This window comes from Bos taurus, chromosome 28 (genome assembly GCF_002263795.3).
Source record: "Bos taurus isolate L1 Dominette 01449 registration number 42190680 breed Hereford chromosome 28, ARS-UCD2.0, whole genome shotgun sequence".
Taxonomy (NCBI): Eukaryota; Metazoa; Chordata; class Mammalia; order Artiodactyla; family Bovidae; genus Bos; species Bos taurus.
Window position 1 is genome coordinate 42,614,659 of NC_037355.1, and position 17,454 is coordinate 42,632,112.

A 17,454-nucleotide genomic window follows, 5' to 3' on the forward strand; every position below is an offset into this window, starting at 1 on the left:
GGATTATATAACTTCGTTGTTAACACTAGCAAGCGGGTAGTCTTTCTGCTCCCTTCTGATGCCTATGTCAGAAGCTTTCTCTATCTCCTTTATACTTTAATAAAACTTTATTACACAAAAGCTCTGAGCGATCAAGCCTCGTCTCTGGCCCCAGATTGAATTCTTCTCCTCCGGGGGCCAAGAATCCCAGTGTATTCGCGTGATTCAACAACAACCTTTCACTAGCAGGTCACTGGAAGGGTATTTTGCAGTCAAAGCATTCTCAGATGGCCTCGAGTCAGTCATGGCTTCTTTGAGCTTTTAATCTATCAGGTGAGCTGAGCTCACCGTCCCAGTCATCCCCAGCAGCGGGCTGGGCATGTAAATAACACAGTCTTGGAGGCTTCAGACCAGTCCAGATGAGTACCGTCAAGAGGAGAAGAATCAGCCAGCCAAGCCCTGCCTTAAATTTGTAACCCAGAAAATTGTGAAATAGAATAACGCGATGCTTGCTATTTTAAGCCACTGTGCTTTGGGGTTGTTCGTCACACAGTAATAGATAGCTTGGCTTCATCATTACTGATTGGGTTTGCAGTATATGGTGATGCATATTTGCATCAACAGATTGGGAGCCATAATTTTCTATGAATTGCTTTAAGATATAATATATGCATCACAATCCAAATCAACCACCCTTTCCTCTTGCTGAAACAGATGTATAACTCATTCCAAAGAACAGCTCCTGTAACATCTTCATTGCTCCTGTAACGTCACATGCTGCCTGTGAATCTGTGCTATTTTTATTGCACCATGTTAGTGCAATCCAACTGATAGGCTAGTTTAAAATGTATGGATCATTGTGTTATAATGTAGAGTTATGTTGATAAGCTCATTATTTTGCCTTGCAAATTAAATTACAAGTGATTCATCAACAAAGAAAGCAGCAGTAGTATAGCAGTTAGGAGTGCAGATTCCAGGGCCAGTTGTGTGTGTTCAAGTCCCAAAATGGGAGAAAATAGAAACTGCTCTGTAGGGTTGTGAAGGCTAAAGTCTTTGATGGATACAGTATTTAGAACAGTACCTGGTTCATGACAAACCTGAAAAGGTACTACAACTTGTTTATTTCGTTCTCATCAATTTCGTATCATCACCTAGCTCTTTCTCCGCCAAAAGATAGAGCAGCATAGCAGGGAGACACGGGATATCGGCCTTAGAGTGTTTAGCATAGATTTGGCCCACAGACAGCCTTCGGGAAATCTCTGTGGAATTAACTGGTAATTACCCAATGAACACGTACTTCCCTGAGACATCTGACCGCCTTTAAACAAGGTCTTCACGTAGGGATTGCTCCTGAGCACCAGGTACACGGCGGTTCAGGCCCAGAGAGCAGACGTGTCAACCCACCTGCCTCTGAGTCCTTGGGCCCTTGTCCCCTTGCTGGTGTCCATGGTGAAGTTATCCAGCGACCTGCGCAGCAGGCCCCCCGCGGCGTCCTCCAGCCCAGGTATGAACAGCGCGTTTTCTGAGCTCGACAGTCTCTGAATCCAAGTGAGTTGGTTGGACTGGGCCAGGTGTGCAAGACTCAGACTGGCCATTTGCACACACTTATCGGAGTCTGAAATGTGGCAGAAACAGATAAACATAAATACCCACAAGAATGATGCTGCCTCCATCACTCTCATGGCAGCAACACATCACAGGCCCCAGGTGCTGTCCTGGCTTTACTTTGTCTGCAGCGAGGGACCTATTTTTCCTCATGCTGGCTCGTGGAGCTGCTATGATGAGCCCTGAGAATGCCAAGTCTGTCTAGTTAGCACTCACTAAGGAAAGAAAACTCAGACACACAGGTAGGAAGAGACGGGATACCCTCCATGCCCCGGCAGCTGAAGGACTTTGAGGCACAGTTCACGGCAGTGTCACAGCGCCAGCAGAGCCTGGTGTAAAATTAACTGCCGCCACCCGTTCTGCTCGCTGCCTTTACAAACCATCCTCCAAACGTTAACAAATAGGTCTGCAGATTACCTGAGCTCCCAAGACTCCTCTCTGCCCTGTGGAACACAATCTTTCATCTTTACACAGCTTAGTTTCCTTACTAATAAGATTTAAGATCCAATTTTCTGAAATATGAATAGATCAGATGTGTTGTCTTCCAGTTTTAACAACGCCCTCCCTCCCTTCTTACAGAAAGAGGTAACAAATGGTTTTGATGAAATCCCTAACGTGAGCCCAGGAATGTGAGTGACTCTCACCACTTCCTTCGTAAGAAACTGGATTTGATAGATAGATTCCTTAACTTAACTAGGATTTATACAAAGTCCAGTTTGTAATTTGAAAAAAGAAAATGATGACTATGTTCTGACTATCAACAGATGGCACGACCCTGTTACGACCAAGAAGAAAAGAATACTCAGCACATGGCACTGGTGTGGCTCCAAGCTGTGTGTGAGCGCGTGTCTGCACTCGTATCTAAAGCAGTGAGGTGCCTTCAGTGAGAGCTTGTCCGTGAGCGTTTACTTCCTCTAGGAGACAATCCCCCTAACGCACAGCGGGCCTGGTTCACTGTCCGTACCGCACCCACTGAAAAAGGTAGCTCTTTTTTTCTTTTTGGCCGCACAACATGGCATGTGGGATCTTAATTCCCTGACCAGGATCAAACTTGCACCACCTGCAGGGATCGTAACCACTGGACTGCCAGAGAAGTCCCAAGGTAGCCTTTAAAAAATATTTTGGGGAAACGTTCTGTGTCTAGGAGGCACTCAGCACCATCATTCACGTACAGCAGGCAAGGGAGATGGAGAAGGAAATCGCAACCCACTCCAGGATTCTTGCCTGGGAAGTCCCATGGACAGATGGGGCTGCAAAAGAGTCAGACACGACTTGGCGACTGAACACAACAGGCAAGGAAGAAAAGAAGACTGAACGCAATTTGAATATGATACAGCAGCAATGGCAGTGATATCCACACTAGCAGCCCACCCGTCCTGTGTGCTTGTCACATGCCAGGCACAGTGGTAAGCATGTTATCTGTATTGTCTCACTTAATCCTCACAAGAACCCTGTGGGTTAGATATTATTATACCCATTTTATAGATGAGGAAAAGTGAGGCTAAGAGAGAGTTGACAATTTGCTCAAGGTCCCCAGGGCTTGTAGGTGGTAGAGCAGGACTCACTCAGCTGACTTTATAGCCCATACCAGAAAATGGATGTACCGAGGCCGTGGAGATGAAAACAGCACGGGAGATTCATCTGAGGCGTTTCCAGCCCCCTCCGATTGCCAAGGTCTAAAGGGACAGTGACCTTAACCTTAATTATGGTGGATATTTAATACTCACAGGGAGACACTGTAGAGAAAGAAAGTGATGACAGGGACTCAGCTCAAAAAGGTTTTGTGGGATTTCAAAGAACCCTATGTACAGAGGTTGGCGGTACGGGAAGAAGAGGTGTGCCCAAGAGAGGAAGGCTCCAGAAGGTAGCAGAGGAGTAAGATCACAAAGGGCCTGCATTCCCAGCAGAGTTCTGTCCCCAGCAGAAGATGGGGAGCATTGGTGCGCCAGAGAGGAAGCCACAAGGAATCAGAGAAAGGGACTAGGGCAGGACGGCGGCTGGTCACTGCAGGTCTGTGGAGTCTGACAGCCAGAAGCTTGCGGAAGGGCCACAAGCACCCCTGAAGCTTTCGGCCATCTGTCTGAAAGGACGAGAAAAGGCCTGTGGTCCCCCTCTGCGATGCTGACAGATTCTCTCTGATTTAATCCTGAATTTATGCACTTGTAGAAGCTCGGTGATTTTTCTCTCACCCCAGGGAATCAAATATAACTATAAAGTAATATGCTTGTTGAGACAATTCACAGAAGAATGACTAAGAAACATTTGGAAAACGTCCAGCTTCCCAACAGTCAAAGAAATGTCAAATGAAACAACACCAAGGAATCATCTCTCCCCATAAGTGAACAGAGATAAACATGATGATGTGTCTTCCAGCAAAGATGCAATGAAGCAGGCACGGTGATACTGGGCACGGGGATGGTGCTCAGAAAACCAGCAAAAGCCCTAAAACTGCCCCTGCTTTGTGTCCCAGATTTAAATGAAATCTAGCTTAAACAAATAATACAAGATACAAAAAAGTTTTTCTCCCACTGATGTTTGCTGCAATATTATTTATGATACTGGAAACTGAAAACCAAATATAAAATCAAAATAGAGGCACAATGAATTAAATGGTTGTATTTCCACACCAATTATCCATCCATTCATTCAAAAAGCGTGTGTTAATATTAACCGTCTCCCACTTGATACACCTCTGTTTCATGTTGGAACAGTAAAGGCGGGGACCCTCTCCCTACCCTCTGGGAACTCCCAGCTCACTGAAAGGTGGAGGCAGACACATCCACAAATCAAAGGGGCTGAGCACCACGCGTGAGAAGGTGGAGCCTGCACGAAAGGAGGAGCAGTCAGCTCCATCTGGGAAGGGAGCACAGAGGCGGTTAACTGGCAAGGACTGCAAGGAGCGGATTGTCCTTGAACTTATTCTTGGAGAATCAGACTTATCTTGGTTGTCTGAGCCTGGAAGAGCATGGCAAGTAGAGGCCATGCAAATATTAGATTCCCCAAAATTCCTATTATGGTCGAATCTGTAGTTTGAGAAAACAGTGTATTATGAGCAAGACAGGCTTAAAAGGACTAATTTTGCTAGTAAGCCTATGGAGTCTTTATAAATATTTTATGTTCATTGATATCAGGCAATAAAATAGATACGGATGATGTCTCACACTTTATTTTAGCAATAGCAGGTAAAACATAATTTACATTCATTATTTCTAGCTCCCTGGAAACATCATAGAAATGCTAGTCTGTGACTTCAAAGACATATTTATATATTTGTTTGGTTTTGCTGAAAATAATAGGCCACTTTTATTTTCTGTATTTGGTTCTGCATCTGAATGCTCAACAATTTTGTTTCCTATTTGATCCCCAACCCCAGGATGCCAGGACCCAGTGATGCAGCTCCCCTGTGAATTGACTGGTGTCAAACAAAACCACTTGGCATGCTACAGTCTATCGGGTCCCAGAGAATCGGACACGACCGAGCGACTGAAAACAAACAAAACCCCCACAAGCAGGAGCTGCCGTCACGAGTCACGTGGAGCCATGAACATCAGACATTCATTCTAGATGAGTGAGAACAGCATGTCCTGTTGGGGCACAGCACGAACCCGCTGGATGGGCAGTTGCTCAGTTGAGGACACCGAGGCCCAGAAAGGCAAGTGAGTGTTCACAGTCACGCAGCTAGTACCTGGCATAGCTCTGAGTCTGCTGGACTCCAGGGTCCACATTCCAAGCCTGGGGTTCATCTGCGTCCAGATCACCTGGGTCTTCACAAGGGCAGATTCTGACTCAGGGGCCTGAGACTCTGCCTTCCTAACTGGCTCCCAGGTGACGCACACACAGGGACCACTCTGGGAATATGAATGGTGAAAGCACTATATTATATTGCTCCCTTTTATAAATGAATAGGAAATAATGGTGAGAGCTCAACAGTAACCAGGATACACCCAGCCTTCAAGCCCAACTAGCTTTAGGCTGAGAACGTAGTGTGTACTCACCACTCGTAACTCCAGGAGAACTCATCTGAGCATTAAACCCATGCTGGGCGCAGCACAGGCCCAGCAGATATTTACAGGTCTTGACTGAATCAGCGACAAATGTGTGCTTTTTCCCAGTGACGCTGCTTGTGATGATGAACTTCTTCCGCTGCGGGGAACAAATGCGGACTTTAACACATTGACCATTCTCACCCATCCATCGAAGTATAACTATCCAGAAAATAACCAAATGCAGGAGCTGTCAGCTGGATACCAATGTAGGCATCCAGAAGGGTATGGCGGACATTGTCTGACTATGGCCCAATATTTTTTCTTAGTTTAAATACAACCCCTCTTTTTTCCCCCTTCATTCATAAATCAAATGTTTCTTTATTGAGCAATTGGTATCTGCCAAGGACTGTGCTAGGTGAAAAGAATATGAAATGAGCTCAGTACAGGCACTTCCCTCAGCAAGAAGTGAACATAATCTCCACGTGCGTCGGGAAAGGCCACTGAATATACTTATAGTTTGCATTGTCCAAACTCCTGGGCTTGGAAGGCAAAATCTCAGCTAGCAGGTTTATAGAAAAGATAAAATCACATCAGCAATCTCATGTTTTCATGCTGTTATGTGCCAGGTTCTGTTCTAAATCCTCTCTGTGTCTTAATTCATTTCGTCCTAGAAGCTACAGAATGAGAGCAGTCCCATCATTATCCTTATTCTACAAATGAGGAAGCGGACGGAGACGCCTCAGAATGCAGCAGGAACTGAGGTCATATCACCAAGAAACACTTCCTCAGCATTTATACCTTCAAGGCCCATGCGCAAAGGGATAATTTTTGTACCGCTCACTGAGATAAACTGGAGAGGAATATCTATCTGGGGCTATCTATATCGAGCTTCCAGGAAAAGATCCTTAATGTTTGCAATATATAACTCTAATAAGAACAATGAAATATACAGTAATAGAAATGCTATTAAATACAAATTTATATATAACTTCCAAATAAAATCTCTATTCTAGATATTTCATAAGAACCTTGAGCTTGCTCCTATAAAGATAACTTTATAAATACAGGTTTTATGCTTGAAAGGGCATTCTGAAACTCCTGCACTTCTTTAAGGCTGCTGCTGCTGCTGCTGCTAAGTCGCTTCAGTCGTGTCTGACTCTGTGTGACCTCACAGACGGCGGCCCACCAGGCTTCCCCGTCCCTGGGATTCTCCAGGCAAGAACACTGGAGTGGGTTGCCATTTCCTTCTCCAGTGCATGAAAGTGAAAAGTGAAAGTGAAGTCGCTCAGTCGTGTCTTACTCTTCACGACCCCATGGACTGCAGCCCACCAGGCTCCTCCATCCATGGGATTTTCCAGGCAAGAGTACTGGACTGGGGTGCCACTGCCTTCTCCGTCTTTAAGGCTAATCCCTTTTAATTTTTGATAATTGCCATTCCCAAGAACCTCCATTCACACAATCAAATATTAACAAAGGGTGACAACTGTTCATTACTTCCCTTTTAAAAAACTTTTTTTTACCATTAACCTAATTTCAGATAATTTAAGCATTCTCTAAATATCCTTTACTTTTATTAACAAATTAATGTTGAATCTATACTAATGTGAATGGATTTTGAATTCAACTGAATTATATCTAGTATTTTATATTTAATGCATTTTCTCAAACATTAATAGATGCTATCTAACTATCCTCACTAATTTTTTCCTCAGTATTCAAATTATAATGTCTAAACTCCACTGGCTGATCATTTTATCCATACTTTTCCAAAGTTGAATATTTGCTTAGAATCCATCTACTTTGTCAATATGCATTGATATGCTTATATACAGTCATGACAATTTTATATTAAATTCACTCAGGTATTAAAAATCTTAGATAAGTCATTTTCTAAAATTGAATAATTCTTCTTTAACAAATCTAAAAAAAGAGAATTGTTCACACGTGCACACGTATACACCACATCTTTCTTTCAGACCATAAACTCTTGCCAAACCATTGTGCTTTCGGACCCCAGTGCCCTAAGGTATTAAACACCCCAGAGAGGAGAACTGCTATCTCATTTCTTGGCATGAAGCTGAAAATAGTCTTGACTGTAGTGGTTTAGATTTTTTTTTCCCACTTTGATAACATCATTTAATGGGAAATCCATATCTTCAAGCCAACTTTCGCACAAGCAAACTGCTCCATGAATAAGATGATGAGTAACTTGAATCTCAGGGTTTTCAGCACAAACACAAAAAGTGTATTTACATCTGTGTTGTTACAGAATAAAAATACTTGGTGTTTCTGTAACATCATGCTTGTTTCAAAGCATGTTTTATCATTTCAAATATTTCTTCCCTTGTAATTTTATTGTTGTTCCTTTGCAGGCTCATTTATTTGTTTGGCTTGACACATCTTTGCAGGATAAGATTCTCTCAGACAGAGGCAGATGTGCCCAGCTAAGGAAGTTGAAACTCCAGACCCCTACTTGGGAAGGCCATTTCCTGGAAGGGACCCAGCAACAGCTTCCTGTGTTTTTATAAAATGTAGAAAGAAAGATGCTTTCACCACAATCAATTAAAATCACTGACTCTTCTTTCCACTGGAACTCAGTCTTATTTTTCTCACCAGAGATAACACTGCACGATGGAGAAGCAGACCCCGCTAAGGAGAAGCAGAAATGAATGGGGCTGCTTTCAATGTAGAGTTAATGGGATTTATTTACGTGATTTACAGTCTCTTCTGCAACAGTGTATTGCCAGCCATCCCAGAATATTCCTTCCATTGGACCAACTCACCCAAAATCTCAGCATAAAGACAGGACCAGTAATCATGTAAAATTGACTATGCCCTACAATAACCAGCCTCAGAAGTATGTGGCGTCAGCCCCAGAGAGGAATAAGATTTGAGATGCAGAGCCAGAGGCCAGTCTGCAGGAAACATTTTCAATCATCAGAAATGAAAACCTGTAATTTAATTCTCAAAAACATCGAATTAAGTGGAATTTTTATCCTATCAGGAATGTACTTTGTAATTGTACATATACTGCCTTATCAATACAGTGCACATTTTTTTCTTTTTCTTTTCTTGATGGGAATCACACAATATGAAATTTATTTGATTTTCCTGTGTTGGTAGCCTAGAAACCTGCAGTGGCGCTTCAAAGAGCAAGAATGTCTGTCGCAAAGCTGCATGTTTTATGGATCTCATCAACAATAAAAACAACTTTCAATCAGATGTGCTAGATTTCTCTTCTCTCTAGAAAAAAAGATATTACAAAAGTATCATCCTATGGAAAAGTACAAAGTGTGTGCCACCAAAACATTGAAAGAGAAAAAAAAGAATTATAGAGTTTATCCGGAAATTCACTAATAAGAATATTAACTTTTTACTTTGGGGATTTTGCAGTAGTTGATCTTTTACAATTCAAGAGTTGTGGTGATTAATTTTTTCATTCTACATGAGCAGTCACTTTAAAACCTTGTTTGTTTTTGGAAATTTGCATCCTTGTTTTTTAAAGAGAGCCCTACAAATGCTATATCCTCCCAGGCTTCGCGCATTTCTCTCCAGACATTTTTAACTACTATTAATATCCAAGAACAGTTATTAGCATGGGTAAGTTCATTATTTCACAATGAATGCTTTCGTGATTGAATAATCTTCTGAATTGATGTCTCTGTCACAGGCGGGCTGCCAATGTACCTACAAATCATATTCATTGTAAAAATGGCATTTTTTTCCTATTTCCTTGGCTACCTCTCTTCAGGATGACAAAACAAATGTTAGCAATTGTCTGAAGCATTCTGGCTTCCTCTAGTAATTAAGCTAATTTGAAACTAGCTTCCTAAGTCGTAGCATGAAGAGCTCAAGTCATTTTCTGTGTAAGATGCTGGGTTTGTGGCAAGCAGCTGGTGATGTTACTTCCCATGATGACTTTTCCATAAAAAAGGATATTTATGTTGAGGAAGAGACTGGTCATCAGAACATGGAAATCCTAATTAGTGACTGGGTGTTTTTAAGCTACAAAGTTTGTTCTGTGAACCAGATGACTTTCCAGCTTTAAACAAGAAATTCTTTGTGGTCATGGGGAAAACAAATATCTGTAAAAGTTAAACCAACTTAAATATAAAATACTTCAGGGGGCTGTTAAATTTATGGCTTCAAAAATTCTAGTTTTCAAAATTACTTGGTAGGTTGTCTGCACTTCTACAAATGTTTTAAAAGAAATTACACTGAGAATTGAGAATTTTGAACAATCAAATATGAGATAGAGAAAATAGGAAGTAATAACAGTATTGAATATTCAATAATCACGACCCCACTGTGGCCTGCCAGTCTCCTCTGTCCATGAAATTCTCCAGGAAAGAAAACCGGAATGGGTAGCCATTCCCTTCTTCAGAGGATCTTCCTCACCCAGGGATCAAAGCCTGGTCTCCTGCATTGCAGGCAGATTGTTTATCATCTGAGCCGCCAAGGAAGCCCTCATTGTGAGTCGGCTCTTCACATCAGGTGGCCAAAGTATTGGAGTTTCAGCTTCAACATCAGTCCTTCCAGTGAACATTCAGGACTGATTTCCTTTAGGATGGACTGGTTGGATCTCCTTGCAGTCCAAGGGACTCTCAAGAGTGTTCTCCAACACCACAGTTCAAAAGCATCAATTCTTCAGTGCTCAGCTTTCTTCACAGTCCAACTCTCATATCCATACACGACCACTGAAAAAACCGTAGCCTTGACTAGACGGACCTTTGTTGGCAAAGTAGTGCCTCTGCTTTTTAATATGCTGTCTAGGTTGGTCATAACTTTTCTTCCAAGGAGCAAGGGTCTTTTAATTTCATGGCTGCAGTCACCATCTGTAGTGATTTTGGAGCCCAAGAAATAAAGTCTGTCACTGTTTCCACTGTTTCCCCATCTATTTCCCATGAAGTGATGGGACCAGATGCCATGATCTTAGTTTTCTGAATGTTGAGCTTTAAGCCTACTTTTTCATCAAGAAGCTCTTTAGTTCTTATTTGCTTTCTGCCATAAGGATGGTGTCATCTGCATAGCTGAGGTTATTGATATTTCTTCCAGCAATCTTGATTCCAGCTTGTGTTTCACCCAGCCTGACATTTCACAGGATGTACTCTGCATATAAGTTAAATAAGCAGGGTGACAATATACAGCTTTGATATACTACTTTCCCTATTTGGAACCAGTCTGTTGTTCCATGTCCAGTTCTAACTGTTGCTTCCTGACCTGAATACAGATTTCTCAAGAGGCAGGTCAGGTGGTCTGGTATTCCCATCTCTTTAAGAATTTTCCACAGTTTGTTGTGATCCACACAGTCAAAGAATTTGACATAGTCAATAAAGCAAAAGTAGATGTTTTTCTGGAACTCTCTTGCTTTTTTGATGATCCAGCAGAGGTTGGCAATTTGATCTCTGGTTCCTCTGCCTTTTCTAAATCCACCTTGAACATCTGGAAGTTCATGGTTCACGTTCTGTTGAAGCCTGGCTTAAAGAATTTTGAGCACTACTTTACTAGCGTGTGAGATGAGTGCAATTGTGCAGTAGTTTGAGCATTCTTTGGCATTGCCTTTCTTTGGGATTGGAGTGAAAACTGACCTGTGGAAGTGCAGGTCAACAGTGGCCTGCTGCAGGGGCTCTGGGTGCAGCAGACCTGGGTATGGCATAAGCCCTCTTGGAGGAGGTCACCATTAACCCCACCATAGAACCACCAGAACTTACACAGGACTGGGAAAACAGAGTCTTGGAGGGCACAAACAAAACCTTGTGTGCACCAGGACCCAGGAGAAAGGAGCAGTGACCCCACAAGAAACTGACCCAGACATGGCCATGAGTGTCCAGGAGTCTCCAGCAGAGGAGTGGGTCGTCAGTGGCCCGCTTCAGGGCCAGCTGCTTCAGGCTGCACTTGGAAGACCCCGAGGGCAGCAGTGCATCATGGGACCTTTTGAAGGAGGTCGCCACTGTCCTTATTACCCCCACCATCGTTTGGCCTCAGGTCAAGCAACAGGGAGGGAATACAGCCCCGCCCATCAACAGAAAATTGGATTAAAGATTTACTGAACATGGCCCTGCCCATCAGAACAAGACCCAGTTTCCCCCTCAGTCAGGCTCTCCCATCAGGAAGCTTCCATAAGCCTCTTATCCTTCTCCATCAGAGGACAGACAGAATGAAAACCACGATCACATAAAACTAACCCAACTTTTCACATGGACCACAGCCTTGTCTAGCTCAATGAAACTATGAGCCATGCTGTGTAGGGCCACCCAAGATGGACAGGTCATTGGGGAGAATTCTGACAAAACATGGTCCACTGGCGAAGAGAAGGTCAAACCATTCAGTATTCTTGCCTTGAGAACCCCATGAGCAGTGTGAAAATTAATTGTAACTAAATTCAAATAAATGATGTTCAAATGTTATTTCAAACACTGTACATTTAATAGGTGTGTTATTACTGTAATTTTTTTTTAATGACTGACAAATGTTTTCACATCTGTAGTCCATGGGAGACAGGCCAGATGCCTCCCCACTATGTGTGCAAAGGGAAAATTAAAATAAAAGGAAAATGTTTCAAAAGCATGCAGACTCCATTGCACCTACTTCAAACTCTCCTTCCCCATCTGCCACTCCCAACCTTGCCACTCCCAAAATCAATAGATTCCCCAAACTAAAAGAACTTCACCCAGAGGGAAGGTGTAGTCCTTTAGGCTAGTGGCTGCCAGTGGAGGTGACAGGGGCCTGGGTGAAGGATGGCAGAAGAAGTGGCCTCCAGGGGACTCAAATCCCCTGGTAGACTTCTCCCAAACATGCCATAGTCAACGGAGTACAGGTTAGCTGACAGGCTGTGAGCTTAACTTCTTAGGAGAAGATCATCTGACCTATTGTTCCTTTAAAGGGGTAAGAGATCAAAGGAAAACAAAGCCGGGGTCATATCAACTGAGTGACACTCACGTAAGCCAAAATCTTTTCAATTTCTCTCCACTGGAACCGTAAAGTTGCAATTCGGCTGTTGTTTCTCACTTCGTATACGATAACACCCTTGGCACAGATCCCCAGAGCCATTTCCCCCTCCAGCCGTGTCTTCTCTGGAAGAACTTGGTACACCAGCACACCATATTCCGGGAGCTGCTGAGCGACCTAGAATGAGAACAAGGCCAATTAAGAAGAAACAGGCACACTGGTCTAAAATAATGGATTTCAAACCATTCCATGAGGAAAAAAAAAAAAACAAAACCTTAACAGATGTTCTGAAAAAAAGAGTAAGATTGCCAAATAAGTTTCAGAAACACTAAGCTACACATATCTCCTTACTACAGCACTTCTCTGCACCTCTAATATGATGGTGTTGTTATATTTTATTAATAGAATGAAGGAATCCTTCCCTAATGAAGTACCTTGAGACGCTAGGAACACTGATATTAATTATGAAAAGGATACCAGAAAATAATAATATCCTGAACAAGGTTGTAGAATTCAGACTCTTCTGAATCATCTCACAGGGATTTCTTTTTCTAAAGCCTACTGCAGTACTACTGATACAACCCGTTCATTTTACAGGGGGAAAAACTGAGGCCCAGGCACAGAAAGCAGCCTTCCAAATGATCAGCAGCACTATTAAAACAAGATAACATCCTGCAGAAAAAAGGAGCAATCACTGGCATTTCTCAGCATGTGGCAGTGATTGGGTGGGGTCCCCACAGTCCAAGATCTGTCTTCAGTTTTCCAGTTTAGGAGACAGAATTTTGTCAGGAACCTGAGGGTCAGTCAGAGTTGGGAACTGCAGCAGGCTAACCAAAATCTTCAGAGACTGGTGTGTAAACCTAATCCAGATATTCTTTTTTTATGTCTGAATGGTAATCATGTCTCTGTTCTGGTCTCTGCCATCTTCATCCTCACCTGGTAGACTCCAGTTCTTACTAGAAGACTGATGCACCTAGGCTCAAGGCAAGTGGGCTAAGAATGTGTACATGTGCTCTCCACACATTTGAAACTCTCTCAGAAGGGTTTCAGGGGTGAAATCCGGTGCTCATCCTACCCCAGAGCAGAGGGGACAAAATCCTGCCCAATCTCTCTCATCCTCACAAAACTGAGGACAAATTATGGCTTTGGAGAGCTCCTTTCTCGAGCCCTTTTCTGTCTTTTCTCCCTGTACTGATAAGTAATCTGTGCAGATAGGTCACACTGCCTACAAAACCTATAGCCTTTTGCATGATCTTGATTACATTTCTGCAGCCAGAATCTTGCTGTTTCTTTCAGCTTTGGAAAGAGCCTGTCATCGTCACTGTCATCGTCATCGTCTAAAACAGTATTACCAGACATCAGTGCTGAAATGTCCAATGGCCAGACTGAGCATGTGCCTAAAGTACGACAAAGCAGGGCCAACCCAAAACAACTGCATAAATTCTTTTAAAGAATTTGATGTGATATTTCTAAAAAAAAAATTAAAGCACTAAAATAGTCATCATTAGAATAGAATCAATAGAATAATAGAATATTCGATAGAATAGAATTCTATCGAATATTCATCATCAGTAGAAGATTCTATTCATCAATAGAATAGCCTCTATTAGACTTTCTTTTATTTTTTAAATTGTTTAGTTTTGATTTTAATTTTTAATTTTTTAATTATATAGAAAGGGATATGATATTGAAGTACTTGGACCCACAACATTTTTAAAATGGTTCAGTGCTGTTCTGTAACAGAGCAGGACCCTACGGGGCTTTCCTGGGACAGACTTCCTCATCCGGTCTCTTTCGCCTGCTTCTCGTTTGTAGAAAACCTTTATCTTCCTAGGCCTGCCCTTCTTTGACCTATCATTGCACTTCCGGGAATCTGTCCTAAGAAAATATACCAAATGACCAAGATCAAAACCCTTTGATCAGAGTGATGTTTGGTGCAGACTTCCAGAGTTGGGTTGAGAAAACTAGTTCCTTGCAATAAATGTTCCTAAAGGCCCCGCCTTATAGAGTACTTGGAGAAGGAAATGGCAACCCACTCCAGTATTCTTGCCTGGAGAATCCCAAAGCAGAGGAGCCTGGCTAGCTAGTTACAGTCCGTGGGGTTGCAAGAGTCGGACACGACTTAGTGACTAAACCACCACTTACAGGGTCCTACCTAAAAGGTATCCCCTAAAGGTAAGGGAAGCTGGTGGCTCAGAGGTAAAGAATCTGCCTGCAGTGTAGGAGACGCAAGAGATATCAGTTTGATCCCTGGGTCTGGAAGATCCTCTGGAGAAGGAAATGGCAACCCACTCCAGTATTCTTGCTCAGAAAATCCCTTGGATGGAGGAATCTGGTCCAGAGGGTCACAAAGAGTAGTACATGACTGAACAACTAAACACAAAGGTACCACCTTAAAAGGGATTATTGGGCAAGCTTTGCAAGGGATATTTACAAAGCATTTGTATTTGTCTGGGGAATGCATAGGTTATAATGCTAAGTGGGAAAAAATACAAGGTACAATCAGTATGACTTCAACAACAAAAAGAAAATATTTTAACAGCATATGGCAATCCCTAGTTATGTGGGAAAATGGCTCCATGGTTGAAGAAGTTTGGAAAACACCAAGTTAACCTTGAACAAGTTGTTCTGAGATTATATGCTAATATAGGTGTGAATCTTGCCAGCAGCAGTACTCAAACTGGACTCTCGCCAAATCTGATGAACTAGCAGCATTAGTCATCAGTGAAGCGCAGGCCAATAGGTGTCATCTGATAATGGAAAAGGGAGCCACCAGGAGCTATAATTAAATAATCCAGGAAATGTTTATTGGAGTAACTGGTCTCTGTGCTGAGTTCTGGGGATCCAAGGCCCTCTGGACATTTAAACCTGGAAGAAGGGACAAGAAATGAACAGAGATGTCTGTGATGTAGACTGTCAGCAGTATATGCCAACATTGTATAAAATGTTTCTAACCTTTGACCCTGTGATTCTACTCATGAGAGTCTATCCTTAAGAAATTAAGCAGAAATGCAGCTAAAGACATATGCAGAAAAAAATATGAATCTCAGTGTTGTTTAAAATAGTCCCATATTTACAATAATTTATGTGCCAAATAACAGGATACTGAGAAAAAATTTGGGGTACCTCATGTGTTGATTCAAAAGAAAGTTTCAATAGTGAGATGAGATTTAAAAACAGCCCACAAAACTGACTATATAATATAAATCCAGTTTTAAACGTAAGTGCATGTACACATGTGAATGCACAGACAAAAGAGGGAAGGATGAACACATACAAATGGATCGTGTTGTCTCATTGGGGAAGAATGAAGTGAAAAGTGAATGTGCATTCACTCAGTTGTGTCTGACTGCAACCCCATGGACTGTAGCCCAACAGGCTTCTCTGTCCATGAAATTCTCCAGGCTAGTATACAGGGGTGGATACCCATTCCCTTCTCCAGAGGATCTTTGTGATCCCAGGATCCAACCCAGGTCTCCTGCACTGCAGACGGATTCTTTACTGTCTGAGGCATGAGGGAAGCCTATTTGCGTGTGTGTGTGTGTGTGTGTGTGTGTGTGCGTGTGTGTGTGTATGTTAGTCGCTGAGACATGTCTGACTCTTTGCAAGCCCATGGACTGTAGCCCACCAGGCTCCTCTGTCCATGGGATTATCCCAGCAAGGATACTGGAGTGGGTTGTCATTTATATATATATATCTCACTTTGCTGTATATACTTGAAATTAATGAAGTATTGTAAATCAACTAATTTGAAAAAGATATCCCCCAAAAAAGTTTCCACATTTTTCCTTGAGTTGGTGGCTTCCTTTACAACTACTGGTCATCTTTCAATGAGAGGAAGAAGGGACACAACGAGCCAGGCACACTAAGCCAGGGCTGCGCAGAGGCCTGCAGACCCAAATCCTTGGCTTCTCTGCTGGCTCTGTGGTCCTGCACCCTCTCTCCACCAGAGGTGTGCTCATGGCTTTGAAGTCCTCACTTGTTCATTGTCAAGGGAATGCTGCACCCACTTAGCAAGGAACCGGAACAAAGGCTGGATTGGGGAACACACTGAGCGCCTTTCTCCCAGAGCTGCTCAAACGAAACACTCAAGTGTTTATACTGTACTAAGTGCTGCAGAAAGTTCCAAGTGACTGACCAAAAAAAATATAGCCCTCACCTCAGTAGTTCTGCTTTCAAAAGACTATCTCTATCAAAAGCTAGAAAACAGAATATTTTTGTCTCAGGAGACATTGTAAAAAGAAATATAAAAGCCCTGGAGTTCCCTTTTGAAACTGCTCCCCAACTCTAGAAGCCCCACCAGGGACATCACCCTGGGGATGCTCGGGGGCCTCCTCCCACATGTCTCTCCCCCACCCCCAGCTCTATCTGCACAGGCAGAGCGGCCAGCCCCTCCCGTCCTGAAGCAGAGTAACTGGTACTGTTTCTGTTGTCACTGGGCAGCTATCAGCTCTCACAGTGCTGCAAGCCTCTGGGTCCCCTTCTGTCCTCCCTGCAAAACTTAAACTCCCCAGAGGCAGAAAGCACGTCCTTCCTGTCTGTTTCCTGTAGTGCCTGGTCCACTCCGGGTGTTAAGTTGTGAACTGAGCAAAAGCTGTGCATTGGAGGCTCTGTGCACCAACATAAGAGACTTCGCTTTTGGCTCACACTCAAGTTTGCACTTCAGATGTCAAAAATGTCTCTACAGTAAATGTGGCCTGCCCCCACTCACAGAATATTGACAGTGTGAGCTCCAAGGTTGAAGAAAGGGCCTGCCACGCCCACCCTGGCCCAGTAAATCCTGCTCATTTGGGGGATCATCTCCAATGCCATCTACTTCCAAAAGTCTCGGGCCCTGTGCCTGTATCTCCCTGTGGCTCTGAGCACACCCAGCCCCAGGGAAATCTCTGGAGGGTATTGCTGACTACGTGCCCCCTCAAGAGTCCAAAGGCCTCAC

General features: G+C 43.1%; 1 protein-coding gene across 4 annotated transcripts in view; it reads right to left on the reverse strand.

The window, feature by feature from the left end:
* The window catches only part of FRMPD2 (FERM and PDZ domain containing 2), a 108,477-nt gene that overhangs the window by 34,772 nt on the left and 56,251 nt on the right, over positions 1-17,454 (reverse strand). For all 4 annotated transcript variants that reach the window (XM_010820735.3, XM_015461087.3, XM_015461085.3 and 1 more), the window contains 3 exons: positions 12,510-12,695; positions 5,580-5,727; positions 1,384-1,594 (listed from right to left, as the gene is read on the reverse strand). In XM_010820735.3, the coding sequence (XP_010819037.2) occupies positions 1,384-1,594; positions 5,580-5,727; positions 12,510-12,695 (545 nt within the window). The remainder of the gene's footprint in view (positions 1-1,383; positions 1,595-5,579; positions 5,728-12,509; positions 12,696-17,454) is intronic.